General features: G+C 53.9%; 3 protein-coding genes across 4 annotated transcripts in view; 1 reads left to right on the top strand and 2 right to left on the bottom strand.

Annotated features, from left to right (window-relative positions):
• Positions 1-27,842, top strand: part of ENGASE (endo-beta-N-acetylglucosaminidase) — a 639,565-nt gene that overhangs the window by 424,045 nt on the left and 187,678 nt on the right. The gene's annotated exons all lie outside the window — the stretch shown is intronic.
• TIMP2 (TIMP metallopeptidase inhibitor 2) overlaps positions 1-27,842 on the bottom strand; it is a 71,258-nt gene that overhangs the window by 22,242 nt on the left and 21,174 nt on the right. The window contains exon 1 of one of the 2 annotated variants that reach the window (XM_050764447.1): positions 27,747-27,827. The exons of the other annotated variant lie outside the window; for it this stretch is intronic. Coding sequence (XP_050620404.1) covers position 27,747 — 1 coding nt within the window. The 5' untranslated portion in view covers positions 27,748-27,827. Of the gene's footprint in view, positions 1-27,746; positions 27,828-27,842 lie in introns of those variants that run through there. 2 annotated transcript variants of the gene reach the window in all.
• CEP295NL (CEP295 N-terminal like) lies at positions 3,640-27,790 on the bottom strand. Its single transcript, XM_050764281.1, is given in 4 exon segments — positions 3,640-18,003; positions 18,006-18,054; positions 18,056-18,074; positions 27,747-27,790. Coding segments are annotated over 4 exon segments (1,836 nt in total). The 3' UTR covers positions 3,640-16,279.

Below are 27,842 nucleotides of genomic sequence, written 5' to 3'. Positions count from 1 at the left end.
CAATCCCACACATTCCATGAAGGATGGGACATTTCCCCACCCTCTAGCCACCGCCTATTGGAAACAAGCTTTTCTGGGCCGAGGGCAAAGTGAGAGTTACCCACCTTAAAGGGGCCTTAAAAGTACCTGGCATATTTAGGTTTGGGCGTCTTACATCTGGAAAGGTCTGTCCAGCTGTTCTGACCTGGAAAATGTTCTATGAGTAATTCTTTTTTTCTTTTTTTTTTTTTTTAGATGGAATCTCGCTCTGTTGCCCAGGCTGGAGTGCAGTGGCACAATTTTGGCTCACTGCAATCTTTGCCTCCCAGGTTCCAGTGATTCTCCTGCCTAGCCTCTCCAGTAGCTGGGATTACCTTGTCACCACACCTGGTTAATTTTTTTTTTTTTCAGATGGAGTCTCCAGGCTAGAGTGCAGTGGCATGATCTCAACTCACAGCAACCTCTGCCTCCTGGGTTCAAGAGATTCTTCTGCCTCAGCTTCCCAAGTCGCTCGGATTACAGGCAGCTGCCACCACACCCAGCTAATTTTTGTATTTTTAGTAGAGACAGGGTTTCGCCATGTTGACCAGGCTGGTCTTGAGCTCCTGACCTCAGGTGATCCACCTGCCTCGGCCTCCCAAAGTGCTGGGATTATAGGTGTGAGCCACAGTGCCCAACCTTAAGTTTTGTATTTTTAGTAGAGACAGGGTTTCATCACATTGGCCAGGCTGTTCTCAAACTCTTGACTTCAAATGATCCACCTGCCTCGGCCTCCCAAAGTGCTGGGATTACAGGCGTGAGCCACTGTGCCAGGCCTGGGTGATTCTTTGCAGTAACACAGATTCTATCAAGGGCACAACAGGGGCAGGCTCAGAAACTTTCGCCAAAAGGAGACATCAGCAGGCACACTGGCAGACCCAAGGGACAGATGCTGAGGAAGGACAAACAGAAGAAAAGAAGAGCCCAGCTAAGCCACAACCAAAGAGGAAGGAGATGGAGAAGAGGCAGGGCTGGGGCAATTCCAGAATATTCTGGAGCCTGAGGTTGCTGACAGGCCATGCAACACACAGCTTTCTCCTAGCAATTAAGCCAGGACTCTGTTCTGCTCCTGGTAACCTGAGGACAAGCAGATGGGTAATTCATGCAGTCACTCGGGCAGGGTTGGGTAGAACCCTCCCTTTTATAATTTCAATGCCATTAGTTGGTGACATGGTCTGTTTTAATGGCTTTAAAAGCTTTGCCCTCCCAAACTCAGCTATTCAGGGTCACTCTGGGTAAGTGCTATGTTAGGGTGGATATGAGCAAAACAGAGAGGAAAGGAGCAGACCACGCCAGGCTCCAGGCAACCTCCCAGCCCCAGCCCCAGCCCCGGCCCACGTGGTCAGCTCAAATCTCTTGGAACCCCTTAGGCAGGGCTGTCTCTTCCCACAGGGGCATGGAGGCCCACAGACTCCATCTGTGTCCATGCCCCCGGGCCCCAGCAATGCTCTCTGGATCCCAGGCTCGCACCAGAGTCCCGCACCAGAGTCCCACGCCATTGCCCCACTGCCCCGCCTGGGCACAAACCCCATTCTTCTTTCGTCTTCTGTTGGAGCTGAGTAATGACTGGCCAAGGCCACAGGTTCCTGTTTCCCAGGCTAAGCCAGGCCTCATCCTGAAAAGCCACATCTAGGAAATGTCTCCCGGCAGGCCACACCAGAACAGAGGGCTTTGCCCTGACTGCCCCCTATTTCCAGTGCCCTCCCAACCATCCTCTCATCCACTGACACCAGCTGTCTTTTTGTATTCACGTTCCTTTCTGCTCAAACATCATCCTTGGCTGCTCCCTGCCACTCCCCCTAAAATATGAGAGCCTTTGCAACCTGAAGTCAGTCAGGCGACTCGGCTGCTGTGCCCAACACTCCCTACCCGTGCTCCTGCTATTCTACCAGTTCATAATACTCCCCTGCCCTGAACACGCCCAGGTGCATCCATACCTCTGAACAGGCAAGTTTCTTTTCTTTTTTTTTTTGAGACAGAGTCTTACTCTGTCACCCTCCAAGGCTGGAGTGCAGTGGTGTGATCTCAGCTCACTGCAACCTCCGTCTCCCGGGTTCAAGTGACTCTCCTGCCTTAGCCTCCCAAGTAGCTAGGATTACAGGCATGCACCACCAAGCCTGGCTAATTATCATATATATTTTTTTGAGACGGAGTTTCATTCTCGTCGCCCAGGCTGGAGTGCAATGGCTGGATCTCGGCTCACTGCAACCTCCGCCTCCCAGGTTCAAGCAATTCTCCTGCCTCAGCCTCCTGAGTAGCTGGGATTACAGGCACCTGTCACCTTGCCAGGCTATTTTTTTTTTTTTTTTTTTTTTTTTAGTAGAGACAGGGTTTGGCATGTTAGCCAGGCTGGTCTCGAACTCCTGACCTCAAGTGATCCACCCACCTTGGCCTCCCAAAGTGCTGGGATTATAGGTGTGAGCCACCGTGCCCAGCCTGAACAGGCAAGTTTCTTCTGCCCCAAATGCCATCTCCCTCTCTCTGCCTGGAGAACTTCTCTTCATCCTTCAAGACCCAGCTAAAATAGCCCTTTTCTGTCTTCCTCTGGGAAATCCTGTCCTTCTGCAGCACTTGGTATATTCACCATCTCTTTTCCATCCTGCTGTCAATTCCTGCACACCTGTCTGCTCAGGGCCCTGGGAGGTCCTAACAGGTTGAGGCTAGATTCTGACTGCAGAACAGGTGGTGCTCACTGTTTGCCAGATGGAGCTGAGATGCTGCCGACAAATTTGGGCTGGCGGCCCAGGTGCAGTTTGTCCTTGGCTGTCTTGCTCCCTGCCTTATCTATATACCTTATGACAATGCTGCACCAAAAAATGTTTATGCAACTCGGTCAGTGTGCCAGATTAACTTAGTCAAAGTTTGCTTTTCATGTAGCAGAGTCACCAGTACAAAAGCAAACCAGGGCTGGGCACGGCAGCTCACTCCTATAATCCCAGCACTTCGGGAGGCCACGGCGGGCAGATCACTTGAGGTCAGGAGTTGGAGACCAGCCTAGCCAACATGGTGAAACCCCATCTCTACTAAAAATACAAAAATCAGCCAGGTGTGGTGGCAGGTGCCTGTAATCCCAGCCACTTGGGAGGCTGAAGCAGGAGAATTGCTTGAACCCAGGAGGTGAAAGCTGCAGTGAGCTGAGATCATGCCACCGCACTCCAGCCTGAGCAACAGAGTGAGACGCTGTCTTTAAAAAAAAAAAAAAAAAAAAAAAAAAAAAAGAAGGCCGGGCGCAGTGGCTCACGCCTGTAATCCCAGCAGTTTGGGAGGCCAAGGCGGGCAGATCACGAAGTCAGGAGATCGAGACCATCCTGGCAAACACGGTGAAACCCCGTCTCTACTAAAAACACAAAAAAATTAGCCGGGCGTGGTGGCGGGGGCCTGTAGTCCCAGCCACTCAGGAGGCTGAAGCAGAATGGTGTGAACCCGGGAGGCAGAGCTTGCAGTGAGCCGAGATGGCGCCACTGCACTCCAGCCTGGGTGACACAGCGAGACTCCGTCTCAAAAAAAAAAAAAGCAAACCAGCAGAATCCAAAGGAATCAACAGTTCCAGAAGGAGTAGCAAGCCGGCCTTTACTACAGTCTACTGAATTCTGTATGTTATTTTGGAAATTTCTGGAGCTGTTTTTCTTTTCTTTTCTCTTTTTTTTTTTTTTTGAGATGGAGTCTTGCTCTGTCATCAGGCTGGAGTGCAGTGGTGCAATCTTGGCCCACTGCAACCTCTGCCTCCTGGGTTCAAGCAATTCTCCTGCCTCAGCCTCCCAAGTAGCTGGGATTACAGGCACGCACCACCATGCCCGGCTAAGTTTTTGCATTTTTTTTAGTAGAGACAGGGTTTCACCATGATGGCCAGGCTGGTCTTGAACTCCTGGCCTCGTGATCTGCCCACCTCCCAATGTGCTGGGATTACAGGCGTGAGCCACAGTGCCCGGCCTTGGAGCTGCCTTTCAATGATCCACTATGCTGCACAACGCTTAACGTACAATAGGCACTCAATAAGCATGTCACTGGAGTTTAGAAAATAAGCAAAGATTACTTAAAAACGGCCAAAATGTTGCATCCTACCCTGGGCATTGAGGTTCACATGTTGTTCTCTTACAAAAATGCCTAAGGCTCCCAGGTGGCAGCTGGGCACTTGTTTGAAGGAGGCAGCAAGAGACAGAGATCTTGCATTCGCCCCTGGATGGCTGGGTGATCTTTGAGAAGTTCCTGGACTTCATTGAGCCACAGTTGTTCACACCTAAGACGGAGACGATGACAACAGTCCTGACACTTGAGAGTTCATGGTGATGGCTACAGGGGCTGGTGTGGAGCCTGCGGTGCCCGGGAACTCATGTACGTATGGTTCAGGACCATGAGCATCACAGAGATGAGCAAGGCGAATTCTCCCACTCCCGTGGGTGAGGCATTGGGACGGTGGCATCACGCCACTCAGGTACGGAGACCTCGTCCTGGTCAGCAGGTCACAGAGTCTCGATTTGATGCAACCTCCCAACGTGCTAGCTTTGCCTGGGGGCTGCAGATGATACACTTCCCTCCTTTAAAGTGTCCGAAAAGAGGAGGCTGGTTGAACCAAGGGTCCAGGGTAGCCACGCAGGATTAGGACTAGAAAGAGAACTGGCAAGGAGGCCGCCAGATGCCTGCAGGGAAGTGGGGGTGAGGGGCCTGGAGGAGCAGAGCCTGAGGGTATCCCCATCTCCACTGGGCTGCTTTAGTCTGCTCCTGGGGAACAGAATTCCGATTCTTCAGGGTCTCTTTAAATTGGGGGTGGGCACCTCCTCCCCCACTTTGCAAAATGAGAAATTACATGAAAGAAGGAAAATGGGAATCAAGAGAGGCAAAGAAGGACCAGTTCCACGGCAACCTTCCCCAAAGCACCAGCGTGCCGCAGATATGACGGAGAGGGGCTGGTTGACAGCTTTGATCAGTGCACACCGGTCGGCATAGCGGGATCTGCACCGCTGACCTGCTCAGAGCGGTGGGTACCTGTTGGCGGTTGTTGCCCAGAGGCGACAGCAGGTGAAGAGAGGGTACAGGGTGGATCCTGCATGCAGAAAGCCTTGCCTGGGAGGAGCATCCAATCTAGGCAAGGCGACAGACGACGGACAGGCACGCAGAGAAGGAGAGTTTCCAACGGCCAGTGGTGGACAGAGGAGGAGGGAGGGAGAGCTCTCCAGAACACATTTCCATGCCAATAGCAATGGTCCGCACTCTGGGCTCCGGGATGGACCACCAGGACTGTAGGGGAAAGAAGGCCACTCCAAAGGGAGGGCCTCTCTGAGTCCAGACCATGTGAAGAACAGGGCTGGGGAAATCGAAGAGATATAAGGAATCTGGGAAGAAATGAAAACCGGGGCACAGACACGTTTATTGAACACCTACTGGGTGCTGGGCCTGGTGTTAGGCACTGGGGCGGGGGGGTTGGCGTCAGCCCATCTCCTGTCCATGCCCCGAAGAGGGGACTGCTCTGCTCCTCTGCCCCGTCCCCAAGGAGCCAGAGGCAAAGCTGCGAGAGGGGGGAGTCTTTATAAAGATTCTCGTTCTAACTGCCCTGAGCCCAAAACCTACGGCCTCTCCCTGAGCGTCTCGGATTTCGTTTTTCCTTCTTTCCCTTCTGCTGTGAACACAACATCTGGGTTTGAGATCAAGGGTGATACACTGGCTGATGAATTCACTGCCAGACGCCGGCTACTGGAATGTACAACCGTCGGCTGAATTCAAAGCACACACAACCGCGGGGTCCCCACCCCCACCCCTCCGGCCCAGGACACCACATGATGTCACCTCCCCCCCTGCAAAAACAACCCCTCAAGCACCCGCCAGAGTGGGGACGGAAAAGAACTGGGTGGGCGGAAAACCAAGGTCGCGGCGGACGATCCAAAGAGGACGGGCTACGGTCAGACTTCGAGAATCACAACAGCCCCTGGAAAACCAGGAGGCCGCACTGGCTGCTACTCTCGGACGGCCGCAGACAGTGAAGGCGGCTTACTGGAGAACCTGGTGTCACCAGCATGTGCCAGGGCCAAAGGCTGGCCTGAGGGGCGGCACCCTCCAGACTCCAGCCACGCCAGCCCCAGGCAGAGACGCCAGGGCTTCTGTGGCACGGTCCTCTCTTGTTCTCTCTCCTCGGTGTCCCCTCTGCTGCCATCAACATGTGGGTCCTGCATCCTCATGTCCCCTTCACACACCCACCAACACCTTTCCAATCCTACTGTGTCCACAGAAGCACTACGGAAGTTCCTGCAGAAAATAAGAACAAGCTATGCCCACAACTGGGGGAGGGAGCCAGACCCCAAAAGGAAATTGCCTCAAAAGGCCGGGTGCAGTGGCTCACACTTGTAATCCCAGCACTTGGGAGGCCAAGGCGGGTGGGTTGCTTAAAGCTAGGAGTTCAAGACCAGCCTGAGTAACATAGCAATACCTCATCTGTTAAAAAACAAACAAAACAAAACAAAACAAAACAAACAAACAAAAAACCTACAAAAATTAGCTGGGCGTGGCGGCATATGCCTATAGTCCCAGCTACTCAGGAGAATTGCATGAACCTAGACGTTCAAGGCTGCAGTGAGCTATGAACGCACCACTGCGCCTTGGTCCTGGGTGACAGAAGGAGACCCTGCCTTTGAAAGAAAAAGAAAATTGCCTCTAAGAAATGCATTTATTCCACACTCATTGAATTCTCTTTATTATCTTGCCAGGGCCCAACTGCTCGCTGGAGGGATCCCACGTGCCATATGTATAAATATACCTTACAGAACATTTCCACTTGAGCCACTCTGCCGGGCCCCCAGGCCCCGGTTTGGGACAGGCAAACCAGTGGACATCAACACCCAGCCTTTAGACCGCTCACAGCCTCTTCCCAGGGCGCTCCACACCCTGTAACAGCACAGCGCCTATCTTGGCTGAGGGACGCGCTCAGGCAGCAGAAGAAGGTGGCCCACTGTCCCTCAAAGTCACCTGTCTGCCCAGACGAGGTGCAGGGATCCCTGGGACTCAGAAACACATTCGGCTGCTAAACACACAGTGAAAACCCGGCCCGATCATCTGCGCCTTGCGTGCGCGCTGACTCAGACTGGGAGGGTTTGCTCCGTATCACCAGAGGGCACTGGCCCTCCCAGCCGTCCACCCTCTTCTGCAGGCTCCAGCTTCCACCTGGGGAGGGGCGCCCACAGGACCCGCACTGCCAGGGAAAGCACCTCCCTCCCCTCTGTCCTATTCTGCTCATGGCCCAGTGGAGAATGCCAAGGAGTCCCCATGCTCTGAACATCGGTCATTCCTGGGAGTCAGGTGGGGGCTTCAAACACGTGCCAAAGACCCTACTGGTCCAATCACTAGTGGGTGGGGGGCATTCTGATGCTGCAGCTGGGTCAGAGTCAGCCCGGAGCACCCACAGTGGCAATGAAGACCAGTGGCCACTGCATCCCAGGGGCCAGCCCTGGAGGACTCCGCACTGTGTAGATGCAAATACAGTCTGCAGGCCGGAGCTGCCAATGTCTTCCAGCGTCATTTGGTTCATTTGCCTCTGGGTGGAATTGCATGCCAATCATTTCAGAGGAATTATTCTCTCTCCCAGATGAAACCCAACCTCCACTTACTCCTGGGCAGGATCCAATGGCAGTTGCAGGTGGACTCAGCCCTGTTCATTTACTGGGGAAGGACTGCGACGTTCCATGCCTCCTGTCTAAACTCTCCAGAAAAGCGGGGTACCATGAGCGCCAACATCTGTACCCTCAAATCACACAGTTAGTAAAGCCCTTGCTAATGTTTGTAACTATAACTTGCGTTGCCATTCAGGGTGAGAGTCTCTTGTCCCTTTTGGGTGGATGTGACGACACCATATGGCTGGTCAATCTGGCTGAGGCTGCTTGACCATTGACTTTTTTTTTTTTTTTTTTGAGATAGAGTTTCGCTCTTGTTGCCCAGGCTGGAGTGCGATGGCATGACCTCGGCTCACTGCAACCTCCGCCTCCCAGGTTCAAGCGATTCTCCTGCCTCAGCCTCTGGAGTAGCTGGGATTATAGGTGCCCACCACAATGACCAGCTAATTTTTTTTTTTTTTGTATTTTTAGTAGAGACAGAGTTTCACCATGTTGGCCAGGCTGGTCTCGAACTCCTGACCTCACATGATCCACCCACCTTGGCCTTCCAGAGTGCTAGGATTACAGGCGTGAGCCATCTGGCCTGGCCTGACCATTTTGATTAATATGTCTAAAGTGCCAGTTGAGCGTGTACCAGGGCCCCTCTGCCCCAGCCACCCCCAAGATCAGAGTCTGAAAAGGGAGGTGAAGCCTCTTTTCCCCACTTCTGGTGTCTACACCCTCAGCTCGGGACAGATGTCCAGTAACACAGCTGTGGCCCTGCCCTGCGACTACTGTAATAAATGACTGTATTTCTCATAGTCCTGCTCTCAGATCACTGTGGGATCCCTAAATGTTTGGGTGTAACTAATCTGGGATCATAGTAAAGACCACTTAGAAACACGGAAGTTCTCCATTCAGGCAGCACCTCCTTCTTTCAGCAGGATGGGGCTGACCTCGCCAGCTGGAGCAGCAGAAGTGGCCACAGACGCTGCCAGGGATGGCAGACGGTGATCCAGGAAGGGGCTGTGCTTACAAGGACCCCACACTTGCTCTAGTCCTCTAGGTTTGGAGGCTACGCCTCTCCCTACGGAAATGCATGGGGCGCAGGCGCACAGGGCAAGGCTGAGTAGCCACGAAGTGTCACAAGGGTTGTGAGGTGACAGCGAGGGTTAGCTGGTCCAGCTCACCTTCGGCCTCTGGCCTCAAGTGACACAGCCGGGTGCCCTCGGTGGACAGTCCGAGGGTCTCCCCCGAGCACTGGGCTCTGCCCTTCCTCGGCCCCTTCATGCCGGCCCCTTCTGGCCAGCAGTGCGTCAGACCTCCTCCCAGCTCACTCCTTTTAGGGAAATGAGCAGAAAAGGGGGCTGTGACTTGGTAATTAAAAACAGCCCCGTGGTACTGGGCGGGACCCAGCTCTTCCCGCCCTGCAGCTGCTGCGGAGGCCAGACCCACCCTCAGGTCCTCCAACCTCCTCGGTCCCCAGAAGCCAGCAATGGGGCCTTCTGGGGAGCAGGAAAGACCTCAGCAGAGGGGGCGGCATAGGAGCACACTGGGCATCTGTCCCCAGTTGAGGGTATAGACACCAGAAGTGAAGACGTGGGGCACCACCTCCCTTTCCAGACTCTGATCTTGAGAGTTTGTGGGTGGCTGGGACAGAGGAGCCCCACGTCCACCCTCAGTGGTGACTTGCAGCTCTGGAGCAGGGCAGGACCGTGACATCCAGGGTGAGGACAGAGGACTTGGCCAGCATGACTCAGGCCAGGGTGAGAAATGCCTGGAATGACAACTACTCAGAAAAGATGTTTTGTTGTCGGGGGGCGGGGGTGGGAGGGAGGGTTGGGCAGAGAAGATAACAGGGCACACAACAGAGATCAGGGGACAGAAGCACAGCCTCAGCCCTGGGCCACACCACCTGCCAGCGGGCACCTGGGTGTTCCAGGCCTCGCCCCGCCAGGGAACGCTCCCTCCTCAGCTGCCCAAGGTTTTAGCGCACGTGAGCTGCTGGCCACTGAGTGCCCGTCTCCATGGAGACCAGCTCTCCCATCTCACTTCCTGCCCATTCGTTTTGGCTCCCCTTGGGGAACTCGAGTGAAACAGCATCTATCAGAGCACCTCAGCCACGCAGAGCTAACCCGCACTCTCTGCCCAGCCTTCCTGCTGCCCTCCCCACCCCAGGGCCCTGCTCCCTCCCTCTGCGGCCCTGGGAGGACCTCCGGCCCACGTCCTGCTGCCCTCCCTTTCCCTCGTGGGCCAGCAGGTCTCATGCCAGAGCCTCCGGCTGGGCTCGGCCCTTCCCATTCACGTGCTGCTGAATCACTCGAAAAAAATGCACCGACCCTGGGAGGATTTGCTGAGAACAGGGCGGCTTTGTGGAGGGAAGTGCAGCTCTGCATTTTCTCCGCCAAGACCCACGGAAGAGCCAAGCTCAGCCCTGCACACCCCCAGCCAGAGCCGGAGCAGGGACAGGAGCAGGACCGTGCAGGGCAGGAAGCAGAGGGAGCTTGGAGAGGCACCGAGGGAACCCCCACCCGTCCCTGCAATCCGCCCCCCAACAACAGCTGAGCAGGGGGCCACGGTGACAGCTCCGTAGCCAGGGGCAGCAGCAGATTCTCTCCTCGTGCTGTTGCTGGGGGGCTGCAACTTGCTGCATTTCTCAGGAGACAGAAACAGGGACGTGAAGCCTGGAATCCCAGGGGCCACACACCCAGGAGAGAATGAAAGCGGGGGGCCGGTGTCCCCACTCCTCTTTCCCTTCCTCCTCAGCACAGCCTGGCAATCGAGCCCCATGCTGAGCATCCCCCAGCCTCCCTGAGCTTGTCCTGGGGGGTGTGCGACTGTGTAGCCCCGTCTCCAGCTGTAGGATTCGGACTGGGCTGTCACGGCAGTTGCAAGTGCAGGCTGCACCCCAGCCCTCTGCCCCGTGTCTTCTTGGAGGTCTCGATATAAGCTCCTTGCCATTTGTACTCATTGGAAGAACGACCGCAGGTCAGGGAGGGTGCTCTGCCCACCCCTCCACTCTAAAAACCCTATATCCCTTTGTCTTGTCTGAGATCCTGGTCACACAGGGCTTGGGGTGGAAGGGAGATTTGTGAGGAGAAAAGATGGATCCCCCAGGGCAGTTCCCAGTGTGGGGTCACATCCAAAACCCAATTGGCCAGCAGGTTGGGGGAGAGCAGGTCAGGAGGTGAACAAGGGGCACCTGCCAGACCCCGCCAGCCTCCCCCAGCCCATGGACAGCTGACCTCAGCAGCAAGCACAAGCAACGCCGCTGCTCCCCCTCCAAGCCTCGCGGACAAACAGGGCAACCCACGCACCACTGCTCAGCCACGGGGGCCTTCCTGGGTCCCTGTGGTTTCGGGAGAAGAACGCACAAGGCAGGGAGCAAAGAAGAGCCCAGAGGACGAAGGTTCCAGCAAAAGCAGAGTGAGGCGGGAACGCTGAAGCTGTGCCCCGAGGGTGGGAGCATAAGCACCAAACCAAAGCAGAGCTCTAGAAGGTGCGAAGTGTTCAGAGCAGGAGAACTGTGCGGGGTGCCTGGAAGTGCTTTAGGAGGATGAAGCCGCACACGGCCACCACATCCGGGGTCCTCACCACTGCTGGCATGGCAGTGCTCTCTGGAAACCTCAGGAGCCCCACACCCTTCCGGGTGGCTCCATCCCTTACTTTACAGTCAAATGGAGGCTGGGCAAGGGCTGGGGTATGAGTCCAGGGGGCACTCCTGAGCCCGCCAGCATAGCCTTATGAGGTGCCTGGCACTTCGGGGAGGATTTAGGCTCACAAGGCAGGGGGCGGGCCCTGTGCACCTGTGTCTGGAACAGGGGTGGTGGGAAGAGAGATGCTGGAACCTGGGTGTGAGGGGCAGGAGGTGGAGGGCCAGGCCTTGGAGGAAGTGCAGAAACCTTAACACTCTGCCCAGGTCACCGAGCTGTTGGCAAGTGGCAGAGCCAGGGCTCCAACCCCGGCAGTAGGGCTCTCACCGGCTCCTGGTGGAGGCATGGGACGGGGTGAGTCAGGGGAGGCTGGAGGCTGCCCCACGGGCCTTTCCACTACAGTCCAGCTGTGCCAAGGTGACCAAGAGGGGAGGGGAACACAGGCGCTGCCAGGCCCTGGGATGGAAAGTCACCCATGACATTTCCGTAAGAATCACTGGAAGGCCACGGTTTTGGGTGTGGGCGTCCTGGAGAGCTGTTTTAGTGCCCATGCCAATGCCCCAGTTAAAGAACCAGCCCGTCCCCTTAGCCTTCTGCAGGACAGGTGGGAAAGGGCCGGGTGTCTGGTCCTGCTGCCATGGGACAGTGTAGGTGTGACCGTCCGGGCAGAGATGAGTCACCCTCCACCCTGTCTCACTGCCTGTTTCCACACCTAGTTTTAGCTCAAGTGTGGCCAAGAAGGGGCGATTCCTAACCTAGAACACACGGGTCACAAATACTACCTTTGAAAACAGAAACAAGAATAACCCACTCAAAGGCAGGCTGGTCCCCCCATCAGACTGTGGCTTCCAGGCTAAGGCATGAAGACCTTGGCTACTCAATGTTTGGGCCCCATTGTGGCCATGGCTTTTAACTCAGTCATCCCCTAACATCCTCTCTGCCCTCTCAGACAGAGGTGATGTTATAGTGACAGGCGGCTACGCTCCAGGTCTCCATATGCAAAAAATAGCCAGACACAACGCAAGTGCAGGAACAGCAGGAGCACGGTGACACTCTGCCCTGAGAAATCCTTGTGGCTTTTGAGAAACAGCAGCCCTCCTGACCCCCAGCTTCCTTCTTAATCACGTTGAGCCTACAGCAAATTGTGGAGAGACTTTGCAACCCTAGCCCATGACATTCCGGAACCAGAGGATAGATACAAACCAGGCTAAGATCAAAATTTGCTTTTTTTTCCCCCTAAGATAGGGCTTCTGTCACTCAGGCTGGAATGCAGTGGCGCAATCACAGCTCACTGCAGCCTGGACCTCCCAGGCTCGAGGGATCCTCCCACCTCAGCCTCCCTAGTAGCTGGAACTATAGGTGCAGGCCAGTGTGCCTGGCTACTTTTTGTTTTCATAGAGACACAATCTCACTATGTTGCCCAGGCTGGTCTCAAACTCCCAGGCTCAAGCCATCCACCTGCCTCGACCTCCCAAAGTGCTGGGATTACAGGTGTGAACCACCATGCCCGGCCCCAAATTTTCTCTACTTGGCCTCAAGCAGAAAGCCACAGACAACAGAGACCTAAGCTACTCGTGATTTAAAAACCCAAAAGCAAAAACAAAAAGTCTTGTGGGTTGCTGCTCCCACCCCGTCCGAATGAGCGTAACGCTTGTTGGTTCCACGAGCTTCATGTTCTTCAGGGAAGTCCGGCTCAAGTTTCTCAGAGGCATGCACTTGGGGTCCCGCTGGGCACCTCGCCCCACACAGCCAGAGTTCCAGCTGTTACTCACTCATCACCTGCGTCCTCCACCAGAGCAGGAGTCCTGTGGTTCCATGTGCATGACTCACTGCTCATCTCTAGTGACTAAGACAGTGTCTAGGACTCATATCTGTACATTTATTTATTTATTTTGAGATGGAGCCTCCCTCTGCCCCCAGGCTGGAGTGCAGTGGTACAATCTCAGCTCACTGCAACCTCTGCCTCCTGGGTTCAAGCAATTTTCCTGCCTCAGCCTCACGAATAGCTGGGATTACAGGCGTGCACCACCACGCCCGGCTAATTTTTGTATTTTTAATAGAGAAGGGGTTTCGTCACATGTTGGCCAGGCTGGTCTTGAACTCCTGACCTCAAGTGATCCACCCACCTCTGCCTTCCAAAGTGCTGGGATTACAGGTATGAGCCAACGCGCCTGGCCTCATATTTGCAAATTAAATATTTTATAAGAACAGGTCAATCTTTTCTGGGGAAAAAGGGTAAAAATAGGAAAAAAAAAAAAAAAAAAAAAGAGCAATAAATGGGATCTTTCCCACACCTACATCCCAGCTGTGCCAAAAGCACTTTTTGATACCCAGCCTTTTGATTCAAATGCATCAGAGATATAGTCCTCTTTTTGGAAACAAGCACGAAACAGGAGAAGCTATGATCATACACACGATGAGGATATGCTGCAGTGAAAATGAGTAAGAGAGGCGTTTGTGTGATGTGGATGAATTCAGTAACCATGCTGAGCCCAAAAAGCCTAGCTTCCAAAAGACCCCACATAATATCCTTTTTATAAAGTTCAAAACCAAGTAAAACTAAACACTATGTTTAGCATACATGTACGGATAAAGATAGGGAGGGCTAAGCCCCACATTCAGCAGGTATACCTTTTGTTTCTTTTTTTTTTCTTTTTTGAGATGGAGTCTCGCTCTGTCACCCAGGCTGGAGTGCAGTGGCGCAATCTCGGCTCACCGCAACCTCCACCTCCTGGGTTCAAGCAATTCTCCTGCCTCAGCCTCCTGAGTAGCTGGGATTACAGGTGCTGCCACCACGCCCAGCTAATTTTTTGTATTTTTAGTAGAGACGGGGTTTCACAATGTTGGCCAGGCTGTTCAAACTCCTGACTCTCAAACTCCGATCCACCAGCCTCGGTCTCCCAATGTGCTGGGGTTACAGGCGTGAGCCACTGTGCCCAGCATCTTTGTGTTGCTGAGACAGGGTCTCGCTCTGTCACCCAGGTTGGCAGTGGTGTGATCACAGCTCCCTGCAGCCTCAGCCTCTGGGGCTCGAGTGACCCTCTTGCCTCAGCCTCACAAGTAGCTGGGACTATAGGCACACGTCACCATGCTCAACTTTTTGTAGGATAGGGTCTCTCCATGTTGCCCAAGCTGGTCTCGAATTCCTGGGCTCAAGGAATTCCTACGCTGGCTTCCCAAAATGTTGGGATTATAGGTGTGAGCCATCGGCAGGTATACATCCAAGGAGGCAGCAGGGGGAGGGAAAAGAGAGGTAGCGCACAGGTAGTGAATATTCTGGGTCTTGGGTCTGGGTAGTGGGCTCACAGTGCTTCATTATATTATCTACAAAATATTCATAAGTAAGGCCATTCGGGGACCAATGATACCAACATGTCACAAACGAAGACTGGTTGATCTAAGTCAATGTATCTGAGGTTCTTGGAAGGGAGGGAGACAGACTCTGAAACCATCCTAGTCCAGGGATCAGCAAACTATGGCACAAGGAGCAGATGCCACCCACCACCTATTTTTGCAGAGTCTCATTGGAACCTGGCCACGCCCTTTCATTTCTGTATCATCTGTGGCTGCTTCTGAGTAGCTCCAGTAGAGCTGGGTAATTGCCACAGGGGCTGCACTGCTGGCCAAGGCTAAAATACTTCCTCTCTGGCTCCTTGCAGAAAAAGTGTGTTGGTCTCTGTCCCTGTCCCTAAGACTGCAACTGGCAGAAGAGAAGCTACCCAGTGTGAGGTCTCCGTGGCCATGGTGGATGCCAGGTCGGTGGCAAAGCTAGCGGGGAGGAAACTGATCAAACACCCAGGTGCCCACACCCTTGCCAGTCCCAGAGGGAGTCACCCAGTGGGGCGAGGGTTGCCTATCTTCTCTTTTCTGTCCTCTCTCTCTCTTTTCTCTTAAAGTTATAAGAATGTATTACGTGATGTGCTATTTAAACAATGCTGGTTCTGTCACTTAGAAAGACTAAGAGGTTTTAGCTTTGGTTCAGTCTCTGTTAATGTCTCAGCCCGTGGCTAAGCACCAAGTGATCTGTCTCCTGAAATTGTGCCCGTCTGACCTTGGGTGCCCCTGAAAGGCCAGTGTTTATTTGGCTAAAACATCTGAAGGGCTTAAATAACCTGGAATCTCCATCTGTGCCTGTGGCCCCTGAAAACAGACTGTCCCCCAGGCCGGAGTGCAGTGGCATGATCAGCTCTGGGAGATGCATCCACAGTACACGGGCTAGACACACCCACTGAAACCCACACAGGTTCCTATTCTTGTATATAGGTGGTTTCCCAAATGGGACTTCGTTTTAAAGGCAAGACTAGGCCGGGCACGGTGGCTCAAGTCTGTAATTCCAGCACTTTGGGAGGCCGAGGCAGGCGGATCACAAGATTAGGAGTTCAAGACCAGCCTGGCCAACGTGGTGAAACCCCGTGTCTACTAAAAATACAAAAAACTAGCCAGGCGTGGTGGCAGGCACCTGTAATCCCAGCTACTTGGGAAGCTGAGGCAGGAGAATCGCTTGAGCCCAGGAGGCAGGGGTAGTGAGCTGAGACTGCACTATAGCACTCCAGCCTGGGCAACAGAGTGAGACTCCATCTCAATCTGTCGGTATGACAGATTGCCATTTTTTTTTTTTTTTTGAGACGAGTCTCACTCTGTAACCCAGGCTGGAGTGCAGTGGTGCAATCTCGACTCACTGCAACCTCTGCCTCCTGAGTTCGAGTGATTCTCCTGCCTCAGCCTCCTGAGTAGCTCAGATTATAGGCACATGCCACCATGCTCGGCTAATTTTTGTATTTTTAGTAGAGACGGGGTTTCGCCATGTCGGCCAGACTGGTCTCGAACTCCTGACCTCAGGTGATCTGCCCACTTCAGCCTCCCAAACTGCTGGAATTACAGGCGTGAGCCACTGCACTGGCCCCAGACTGCCCATTTTAAAGAGGCCTAATAGTCTCTGAGGCAATGACGCAAACACAGATCTTAGAGACTCGGGTATCAGCTCTGGCATCACCATTATCAATGATGTATTTACCCCGGGTGGGCCTCTCGCGTTTAGCATATGTTCTGGAACTCTTGCAAGCGTTTCCTGGCTTCTTCAAGAAACTGCTTGTGCAACTTGTTTTGCTCTAAAATCTGCTGCTGCTGGTCTCGGATCATCTGACTGTGCCAGTCGTCGTCGGCGAGGCTGGTGCCCGATGGGGAATTGGTGCTGAGCTCAGATCCTCTCTCCCTTTCCCGGGCTCTTGTGGAGGAGGACTTCAGATGCGCCAGTCGAGCCCTTCTTTGCTCCCTCCTCTCTTTTTCTAACTCAGCCTTGTAGTGGATTTCCAAGCTCATATCTGGGTGTTCCGTTCGTTCAAGCGATTCCAGTTGTTTTTGTCTTCTCTGCTCCATCTCTGCTTTCTGCCTTTGCCTGGATGCCGTTGAACCCGCTCTGTCTGTCTGGTCTTGAAGGTGGAGCTGAAGGGAGCCCTCTGCCAGCGTGCCCAGTTTGGGGGTCTCTTGTCCAGATTCAGTGCTATACAATAATGAGTCCCCTTCACTGATAAATATACCTGCCTCAGGAGACAATGTTTGACTTCCATTTCTAAACGTGGGCTTGACCTTGCCCATTAACGTTTTCAAGTTGGTCTTGGACGCTGCCTGCTGCTCCACCTCCTCTGCTAGGCTCCTGGGTTCCCCGGCGGGCAGCATCTCTGCGTCTGCTGTTTTCTTCCCTCTTGGGGTCTCAGCGCCACATTCTTGCATCTCTGAGAAGGCATGCTCTTCCCCGGGGCTCTGGTCCACCCTGGGCTTCAGTGCCAGGTACAAGCGCAGGTGTTTTTTCAGCTTTCTGTTTATGTTAAACAACTCTTCAAAGGCCAACTCCAGCTCTTTCTGCCACTTGTTCTTCTCCCGGAGCGTGCACTGAGATGCTGGGGACACAGCTTCCCTTCTGTGGCTGGCACCAGCTGGCCACAGCTGCCCGAGGTCTCTCAGCTTCCCCTCTGGACTCTGTCCCCGAGAGCGACTGGTCAGGGCTGGAACAAAGCAAACTGCCCCCTGTCCCAGTGGCCTCCTCCCCGCCCGAGCTGTTCCTTTCTCTTTTCCCTCCACACGCCTGATTTCTCCCACAGCAGCCACGAGTGGGTCTGGCCTTTTTAGGTCCAGCCCCCTGCTCCTCCGAGGGTGGATGGCACTGCGGCCACCCCCGGACTTGGTCGAAGGTTCTCGCCTTCCCTTTCTCTTCTCAGGCAGGGCCAGGTGAGAATTCGTCTGACCCATGGCTTTTGTAGTCTGTGGTTTCTCTGGGCTCGCTGCTGTCTTCCGGGGCCTGGAGTGCCTGGGGTGTTGCTGGCCCAACTCTTCCCTGCAACTCCTCTCTTCACTAGGGGCCGCTCTGTGCTTCTCCTTGGCCCTTGGGGGCCTGGCTGATCTCCGCTGGACGGGCCCCTCTGAGGTGGGCTCCTTTTCCCTGGCCCGTCCTCCTCCCCAGCCTAACAGACGCGCTGACTGCAGTCGGCCCAGGCCTCCGACGTGCAGGTACCACGCCTCCCGACACCCTCTCCCCAACTCCTCAGCCAAGCGCTGGAGCTGGTAGCTTTTCCACAGCTTGGCATCCGCTCTTCTCTGCAGAGCGAGGTCGCCTGTGCCCCGGGCTTGTAGCGACTTGTGCTTTTTCCTCCAAAGCGGAGCTTCGTTATCAGGACAGAGGCTCAGCCACGTGGCTCCGTCCATGTTTCCGTTCCTGTCTGCGAACCCGGCAGATGCAGCTTCCCAGGGAAGGTGCTTGGAGCAAGAGTGGAGGGTTCAAGGGGCGCCCCCGGGCCTGAGGAGCCACAGAAGCCACGACTGTTGCACAGCAAACCTACGAGGAAGGGAGCACAAGTGCAGCTTTCCGGAGCTCCCAGGAGAGTGAGCAAAGCCCTGGAGACAAGCACACGGGATTCTCACTGTGGGAACAGGCTGCAAAATGTGCCCCTCTGAGTTCTCCTGACCCGTGCCCGCCAGGGCCCACTCTCAGCCTCCCAATTTCTGTCCTGCACACTTTTGACAAGAGCCTGCAGGGCAGCTGTTTTGAACAGAGTATGGTTTTGTTTCCCAGGGGACATCGGCAATGTCTGGAGACATTTTCTATTGTCACAAATGCAGGGAGGAGGTGCTCCTGGCCTGCAGTTGAGTGGAGGCGAGGGAGGCTGCTAAACACCCCACACTGCACAGGAGGGCTGCCCAAGACAGGGAATAACCCAGCCAGAGAGGTCAGCAGTGCCAAGATGGAGAATCCCACCCTAAAGGGCAAATGTTAGGATTCAGGTAGGGGTGAAGGGGTGCAAAGGGCAGCCCTTGGAAACAAATATTCAGAAGAGCAGGTGGATGTGAAAGAGGAAGTCTGGGCCTCTGGAGGGAGAACTGCTCATAAAGGAAAGGAGGAAGAGATGGAGGAGGGAGGAGCCTGCCAAGCATGTATGTGTGCAGGGCTGCATGTGTGTGCATGCATGTGCAGGGGTGTGTGTGAGCGTGTGTGCATGCATGTGCAGGGGTATGTGTGGGTGTGTGTGCATGCAATGTGTGTGCAGGGGTGTGTGTGCAGGGTTGTGTGCGCAGGGGTGTGTGTTCAGGGATGTGCAGGTGTGTGTGCAAGGATGTGTGTGCATATGTGTGCAGGGGTGTGTGTGCATGTGTGTGTGGAAGTGTGTGTGTGTAAGGGTGTGTGAGCAGGGGTGTGTGGAGGAATGCGTGTGTGCAGGAGTGTGTGTGTGCAGGGATGTGTGTGCAGGGGTGTGTGCAAGGATGTGTGTGCATGTATGTACAGGGGTGTGTGTGCATGTGTGTGCAGGGGTGTATGTGCGTGTGCATGTGTGTGTAGAAGTATGTGTGTGCAGGGGTGTGTGTGCAGGGGTGTGTGTGCAGGGATGTGCAGGGGTGTGTCTCCATGCATGTGTGTGCAGGGGTGTGTGTGCAGGGATGTGTGTGTAGAAGTGTGTGTGTGCAGGGGTGTGTAGGGATGTGTGTGCATGTGTATGCAGGGGTGTGTGTGCAAGGGTGTGTGTGCAGGGGTGTGTGCATGTGCATATCTGTTTATGTTTCTGTGATCATATCTGCACAACTGTGTGTACAGGGGGGTGTGCAGGTATGTGTATGTGTGCGTGTCAGTGTGTGTATGTGTATGTGTCCGTGTGGGGCATGCAGGTATGTATGTGTGCATGCATGTCTGATACTTGAATCCAGTAGAAACCAAACAGAGAGGAGGAGAAGCTGGTGTTAGCTCTGTTTTCATGATTCCCAGCTCTTTCCTTTTATAATGATCAGAGAAGGACTCTTCCAGTTCTCTTTGGCATCAGGAAGGGACCCATGCTTTGTCAGGCCTTCCTAGGAAAGGAGGGACATTTACATAAAGAGTATGGGATTGCGTCTGTTGCCCCAGGCAGGTGATGCCAGAAACAGCCAGATCTGTGAGCTGCAGGAACGGCTAAGGGACAGTCACAGTCGATATGGAGTCCCCCTCCACTGCCCCTTCCCTTCTTTCATCTTAGTCTATGTGGAACCAGGCTAAGCATTTGGAGTCAAACGTAGTTGCAGAAAATACTGCATCTGTATTACAGCTACCATTAACCGTGCAGGCTCCCCTCTGAGCACTTGCCGTGTATCTGTTCATCTTTTTTACAGTAATCCTTTGAGATATGAAGCTCCTACCCCCCCCCCCCCCCGGTTTACAGACAGGGAAACTGAGGCAGGCAGAGATGAAGATGCTTAACTCAGATCACACAGCTGGTAAGTGGCAGAGACAGGCCCTCTGCTGCTCGGACGAACCCCAACACCTTTGACCAACCTCAGGTGGTCACATTGCAGCGGGCTTTGACTTAAGTCTTCTAGTGGGAGGTCCTTGCACCTCTTGGTAAATCAGATCACACATTTAGAATAGTGGTTAATATGATATTGAGCCAGTCTGCCAACCACCATGATGATCAAGAGAGAGAGGGAGAGAGAAAGCTGGGCCCTTAAATGCAATGATTGAGATTTTTGACACAGGTGCCATGGCAATTTAATGTGGAGAAAGAATGGATTTTTGTTTTACAACAAATGATGCTGGCATAGTTGGATATCCACAGGCAAAAAATGGGAATTCACAGCCTTATCTCACCCTATATACAAAAAGTAACTCACAATGGATTATAGCCTTCATGTAACATCTACAACTATAAACGCTTAGAAGAAAACGTAGATGTATATTCATGACCTTGAGTTAGGCAAAGATTTCTTGGATACAAGACCAAAAGCACAACCAATAAAAGAAGAAACTGATAAGCTGAACATCATCAAAATAAAAAATAATAAAATAAAACCTTTGTGCTTCAAAAGATACCAAAAGTGAAGTGAAAATACAAAGTACGGACTGGAAGGAAATATTTGCAAATCATATATCCAACAGAAGACTTGAATCCAGAACATATAAACAACTCTTACTACCCAGTAAGATGGCAAATAATCCCATTTGAAAATCAGCAAAAGAAGGCCAGGTGTGGCAGCTCACACCTGTAATCCCAGCACACTGGGAGGCTGAGGCGGGCGGATCACTTGAGGTCAGGAGTTCGAAACCAGCCTAACCAACATGGTGAAACCCCGTCTCTACTAAAAATACAAAAATTAGCCGGGTGTGGTGGCGTGCACCTATAATCCCAGCTACTCGGGAAGCTAAGGCAGAAGAATTGCTTGAATCCGGGAGGCAGAGGTTGCAACGAGCTGAGATCGCACCATTGCACTCCAGCCTGGACGACAGAGTGAGACTCTGTCTCAAAAATAAATAAAAATAAAAATCAGCAACGGATTTATTTATTTATTTTATTTTTTTTATTTTTTTTTTTGAGACAGAGTCTCGCTCTGTCCCCCAGGCTGGAGTGCAGTGGCACGATCTCGGCTCACTGCAAGCTCCGTCTCCTGGGTTCAGGCCATTCTCCTGCCTCAGCCTCCTGAGTAGCTGGGACTATAGGCGCCCGCCACCGCACCCGGCTAATTTTTTGTATTTTTAGTAGAGACGGGGTTTCACCGTGGTCTCGATCTCCTGACCTTGTGATCCGCCCGCCTCGGCCTCCCAAAGTGCTGGGATTACAGGCGTGAGCCACTGCGCCCAGCCCGCAACGGATTTAAATAGATATTTCACCAAAGAACACAGATGTATGGCTAATACAGCACATAAAAGATGTTCAACGGCAGCGGTCTTTAGGGAAATGCATGCTGACCTTGCAGTGTCCTGCCACCTCACGTCCACTCCAACGGCGATCGTCAAAAAGACAGACAACAGCAACTGTGGGTGAGGAAGGAGGGGGAGGAACTGGAGCCCTGTGCACACTGCTGGTGGGAATGGAAAATGGTGCAGCCATTTTGGAAAACAGTCTGGCAGTTTCTTAAAAAGGGAAACACAGACTTAGCCTATGACCCAGAGATTCCAGTCCTAGGTCAATAAGCAAGAGAAGGCCTGAGTCCACGAAAAGAAACCAAAGCTTGGAGAGGTTGAATAACTTTCCCAGCTCACACGGAGGAGCCGGCCTCAGACACCAAAGACCACCAGGAACAGCCATGGGGATGTCCGATTAGGTGGAGTGAGGTCAGGGCAGGTGAACGTCCCTCTGTGTGCCTCGGAAGGCGCCTGAAGGCCCCGAGCTTCACAGTCTATTTCTGTGCCAAGAGCCATTGGCTCACACTCCTTGTCAACCAACAACAATTAGTAAAACCTGGACAAGTCTCCCCTGCTCTGGAAGTGCCCCCAGCCCATTCAATGACCTCAGTGCACCCTGTGCCAGCCCCACTGGCACAGGCATCCCAATGAAGCAACGTCAGTTTTCCTGGAGACACGCAAACGGGTAAAAACTTAACACATCTGGGCAGAGATCTTTGGGATAAGTCCAGAAAATTGCAGCCAGCTCCATCATTCAGGAATTGATCCCCACTCTGACACCATCAGATGCAACCTCGTCCCTGCTGCCCCAGCTCTCCTTGCTCTCCCCTCTGAGACCCTCCCCACTCACTAACTTGAGGCAGAGGGCAGGGTCTCACGTGGACTCGTGCAGGCGCTGGCAGGGATGGTAACTGAGTGTTAGTTGAGCCCAAGATGACCAAGGAGAAACAGCTGTTCACCTGTTACACAGCCTGCTGGGACGCCTGCCTCTGCCTGTGATGCCCGGCCTGAACTCCAGGCAGCCCAGAGTCTCTCCAGCCCTGCCAGACAGGACGTCGGGTGCCCTTGGCAGGATACTTGCCAAGGAAGAGAGCCATGGTTCCAATCAGGGCCCTCGCTACAGCTCCCCTCCCAGAGGCACCTGCCCTCTCTGGTTGCTTAGAATATTCTGGAAGGGGCAGGGGTCCCGGTACGCCTCTGTCCTCCACATCCTCCAAGTGTTCTGAGCATCTTGGGCTGCTTTGGGGTTTTCTACTCCCCCAATGCCCTCAGGTCCTGCCCCCCAGAGCTGACAAGCCTGCCTTCCGCTGGCTGCCTTCAACCACGCGGGGAAACCACAGATCCCCGCTCCACAGAAGCCGCGCTCGGAGTAGCAGACAGGAAGGCGAGTGGACACCAATCTGGCCTCCGGACGGCACCACGGCCTCCCACAGAGTGGAGTGGACACTGGGCCCATTCTCCTCTCTTGCTCTCTGCAGGAGCCAGTCCATGGCAGCCCCACCCCAGACTGATCCAATCCCAGCGCCTGGGCCCAGGAATGTGCTCAGCCACCAGATTCCCAGCGATTCTCACCAAAGTCAGGCAACCTCTGGCCTACAGCTTGAGAATGACGTCCAAGCAGCTCACCTTTCCCTGGGCGGCCGCTCAGACAGCTTTCCAGCCGAGGCGGTCCTCACCCAGGGACCCTCTACCCAGGTAGCACCCCCTGCCCCCCGATGGCCTTCTCACCCCCCTCCGAAGGCGACTCCAGGCCTGCCGTGCACTCCTGTGGCATCAGGGCAGAGTGGGGGACGAGCATCACAGTCGTAGGGAGTGTGAGGCCCCCAGAATGGGGGCTCCACGGTCAGACAGGCCTGCGTCCCAGCTGCAGGATAGCATGTCCTGTGGTTCACTGTGAGACCTCCGCCTCCCTCGTCTGCCTCACGCTGCCCCCTCACACCCTCAAGGTGTGACGGTGTTTGAACAATGCACATGCCCATCTGGAGCCTTGGGGTGGGCCTGTGAGAGAATGGCCTGCCCACCCCAGTCCCCGACAGGTGCGCAGTCCTGTGGCTAAGCAGGGGCAGTCATGGCAAAGGCTCAGGCCCTCCAACTACCAGGCTGTGTTGTGATGAGGCTGCTGGAGCCCCAGGCACCATGACGGGAATGGGTGAATCCGCCCATGGTGGGTGACTCTCAATGGGATACTAGCCTGGTACACTTGGACACCCCAAAATCAACGCAGACATCACATCCCCAGGAGAAGGCGCCCCAACAGACATAGGGGACAACGGCAAGCCTGGCCGTCCCTGAGGACAATGGCAGGACTCAGAGTGCCTCTCTCCTCCTCAAGGCATGAACTGGCCCCTCCAGATGCAAGGACGACCTTTTCTTCCCACCTCGGCCTGTAACAGACACGACACAGGCCATACTCTTGGCTAGAGTCACCACAAAATGATCCGGGGCATGAGTGTGAAAACAGGAGCCAGTGGGGCTGCTGTGTCAGTTTTCCTGGAGACACGGAAATGGGTACAAACTTAAAACATCTGGGCAGAGATCTTTGGGATAAACTCCAGAAACTGACAAACAGCTCCATCATTCAGGAAGTGACTTCCCCCATGATACCATCAGATGAAACCTTGTCCCTGCCACCCCCTGCTCTCCTTGCTTTCCCCTCTGAGCCCACAAAAAGAAACAAAAGCTCAGAGTGGCTGAATAACTTTCCCAGCTTACACGGAGGAGCTGGGTTTGAATCCAGACATCACGCTGATCAACACGCAGACCCACAGGGTTTCGTACTCTTCCGGCATTTCACACACATCTCTCGCCATCTCACCACCTCACCATAGGCGGTGAGGCCTGTTCCTATCCGCACAATCTGACAGGGAAATTGAGACTCAGAGAGGTTACGTAACTTGCCTAAGGCCACACAGCTCATAATCAGGGCAACAGGGATTCCAGGCCGAGCAGGCAGGCCCCTGATCCAGTCTCCTAGCCTGCCGCCCAGGGAGGTCAGAGCTGGAAACCACTTCCACAGCACAAGGAGACTCTGCTCAGACTGTGCTTGGCCTCACACAACCTGTGACCTCCCTGGCCCTCCTGGGACTCTGGCAGGTGTACTGAGCTTCTGATGGGTGGGAAGGCCTGCAAGGGGCCTGCGTGCATTCTGTGTGCATTGACCCAGGACACCATGGTTGGTGCCTCTGAGTTCATCACGTTGACCATCCCCATCTTTCTGCTCGAGTACCTGATTGGTCAACATGCACGGAAGGCTGAGCCCCGGCCATGGTGCTGCTTGAGTCTTGTTAAAAGTCAGGCTCTGATTCAATAGTCTGGGCCCAAGACTCTGCATTTCTTCTTTTTTTTTTTTTTTTTTTTTTTTTTTTTTTTTTTTTTTTGAGACAGAGTCTTGCTCTGTTGCCCAGGCTGGAGTGCAGTGGTGCAATCTCAGCTCACTGCAACCTCCACCTCCTGGGTTCATGCAGTTCTCTTGCCTCAGCCTCCCGAGTAGCTGGGATTACAGGCACGCGCCACCATGCCTGGCTAACTTTTGTATTTTTAGTAGAGATGGGGTTTCACCAGGCTGGCCACACTGGTCTCAAACTCCTGACCTCAAGTGATCCACCCACTTGGCCTCCCAAAGTGCTGGGATTCCAGGCGTGAGCCCCTGCGCCCGCGAGACACTGCATCTCTAAAGTGCCGGGATTCCAGGCGTGAGCCCCTGTGCCCCGCCAGACTCTGCATCTCTAAAGTGCTCCCAGGGATGCTGCTGCTGCTGTCTGTGCTGTCTGGGGGACCACACTTGGAGTACTGTGGCCCCGGCAAACCATCTTTTCCAGGATGCTGCATCTTGCTCTGCCTTCCTCCCCTGCCAGCAGCTCAGCCCTGATCATCTCTCACCTGAGGCCCTTAAAAGCCTCCCCAGTCAGCCTCTCTGCCCCGACCCCCAGGCCTGTACCCCGTCCTCTCCTGCACTGCAGCCCAGCGCTGTCTGAGCGGCCTGGTTACATTTCAGCAGCCCTCGTGTGATTCCCTGCTGTCCACACCAGCAAGTCTGAGTGCAATCCGCAGCCACGTGCATCACAATCAGCTGAGCTACTAGTGAAGGGGTAGATTCCTGGGCCTCGCCCCTGACAGATCCTATCCCAGCCCCTGCGGAAGGGGCCCAGGAATGCGGCCAGTTCACCAGCTGCCCTGCCAAAGCCTGGCAATCTCTGGGCCTAGAGGCTTGAGAACGGTCAAGCAGCTCGCCCTGACTCCCCTGGGACCCACCCCAGCCTGCAGCGCCGCACACCAGGCAGGGCTGGCAGGGCTCCTGGCCATCCCCAAACGCCCCACACCCAGCAGCGCCTGGACCGTGCTCATGCGGGTTCCTCGTGACACGGACACACCCCCTTCCCCATCCTACCCACATGTCCCCAGCCCAGGCCTTGTTCCCACTCCCCCAGGACACCCCAACCCTCCAAGGGAACAAAGAGAACGCTCTTCCCTTTCTCCAGAAGCCCAGCACCCGGGACACACAGTCGAGCGCTTTGTCTTGGAAACATAAAAATAGCTATAGAAGGGCTCCCATGAGCTGGCATCGGCCAAAGAGAGAACATTTCCATATAATTAGAGCTTACCCTTTCATATGGAAAGTTAGACATTTCTCTGTCTACGGAGCCTACGTAGAATATGTAATTTGACCTTCTTTGGGGGAAACTTTGGATTGCCTTTGGAATGATAACATAGGAAATCCCTTGAGGGCTTTTAAAATGTAGAGAACAGAGGTCCCATAAACTATGTGACCCTGGAACACAATTTGGGTTTTTTAAGTCACCTTTTTAGAGCTTCCTGTGTCCTCCCCTCCCTGGTCGTAACTGTGTGTCTGACAGCAGCCACACAAACAAGCCTATTAAAATTGTGCTTTTTTGGCCGGGTGTGGTGGCTCATGTCTGTAATCCCAGCACCTTGGGAGGCTGAGGTGGGCGGATCACCTGAGGACACGAGTTCAAGACCAGCCTGACCGACATGGTGAAACCTCGTCTCCACTAAATACAAAAAATTAGCCAGGCATGGTGGTGTATGCCTGTAATCCCAGCTACTTGGGAGGCTGAGGCAGGAGAATAGCTTGAACCCAAGAGGCAGAAGTTGCAGTGAGGCAAGATTGTGCCACTGTACTCTAGCCTGGGCAACAAAGCAAGACTCAGCTTCAAAAAAAAAAAAATGTGTTTTTTAATAAAGTAAGTAACAGTCCGAGGTGGTGGTGGGCTCTTCCACAGGACCACGGCCTGAGCTTGCACACCTGACCTTATCAATTCAACACCAGATACAGATGACCCATGGGGAAGGTGGAAAATTGTTGTTAGACTCTAGCCTAGGTTTTACCAGCTTGCACACCTGGCTGAATCTTACACAATAAAAGGGAATGGGAACACATCTAAAACTTATATGTAGGTCCCTAAATCCAACAATGCAGGTACAGAGGGGGTGTATGGAGCAGTACATGGGACAAAAGACGCTGGGTCACCAGAAGGGCCAACGTGACTGTCCCCTGCGGGAACAGAAATGCCTCTAACACACAAACGAATGGTGCAGCCCAGCTGGCCAGACCTCACCTGGCTGTGCTAGAATGCAGTGGGAAAGCGGCACGCTGTGGTGCCCAGGATGCCGGCGGGCACAACGCCACATCCACGGGCACTGCCTGTTCCCACCCTACAGGATGCCACAGCACCAGACGAGACGGCCCGTGTGAAGCGCCGAGAACGGAGTCTGGCTCCTGGGAAGGCTCAGGAAATGCCCAGAGCTCAGCGTAGATAGCCACGTGGTGCTGGATTACACGCGCGAGGAACCGACGGGCAGATGTGGAGCTAAATGACCGTAAACAGCTATGAAGTGCCTGTGCTCTAGAAACGGCCAATTTGATCATGTCATGGGATAAAGTCTCAAAATCAATAAAACCGTGATGAAATAATCAGGAATAAACCTATGAAGACATGTTCAAGGCCTAAAGGAGATGCACAGGTTGAAGAACAAGGAGCAAATCTGAATGAGGGAGAGGTGTGTCTTCCTGGACAGCTCTCGGGAGAGGGGGAGGGCGGTAAGGACGGGGAGAAGAGGCCGCAGGCTTGGAGTTCAGGAGGAGAATGAAATAAACAGGTCCTAGGAAGAAAAACCAAAGGAGGTGATGTGGGGCAGGGGTGTTTGCAAAGGATAGAAAAATGTAGAATGGCAGAGTATGGTGCTTAAGGGTACTAACTGCGTGACCTAGGCCAAGCTGCTTCACTCTGGGTGCCTCAGTTTGCTCTTCAGGATGGGGATGATAACGACAGCAGCACCCATCTAGAGATGCCAGCGCTTGTCACCACGAGAGGCACCTGAAATGCTTGGGGAAGGGGTGGTACTTACTGTGTGTGTCTCCAGATGACTAAGCTAGACCACCCAAAACACATTACAGAGAAGCAGAAGCTGGCAGGGGGGCAGGAAGCACTGTCTCCAGGGTTG

This window comes from Macaca thibetana, chromosome 16 (genome assembly GCF_024542745.1).
Source record: "Macaca thibetana thibetana isolate TM-01 chromosome 16, ASM2454274v1, whole genome shotgun sequence".
NCBI lineage: Eukaryota > Metazoa > Chordata > Mammalia > Primates > Cercopithecidae > Macaca > Macaca thibetana.
This window is presented reverse-complemented; position numbering and strand designations above follow the sequence as displayed.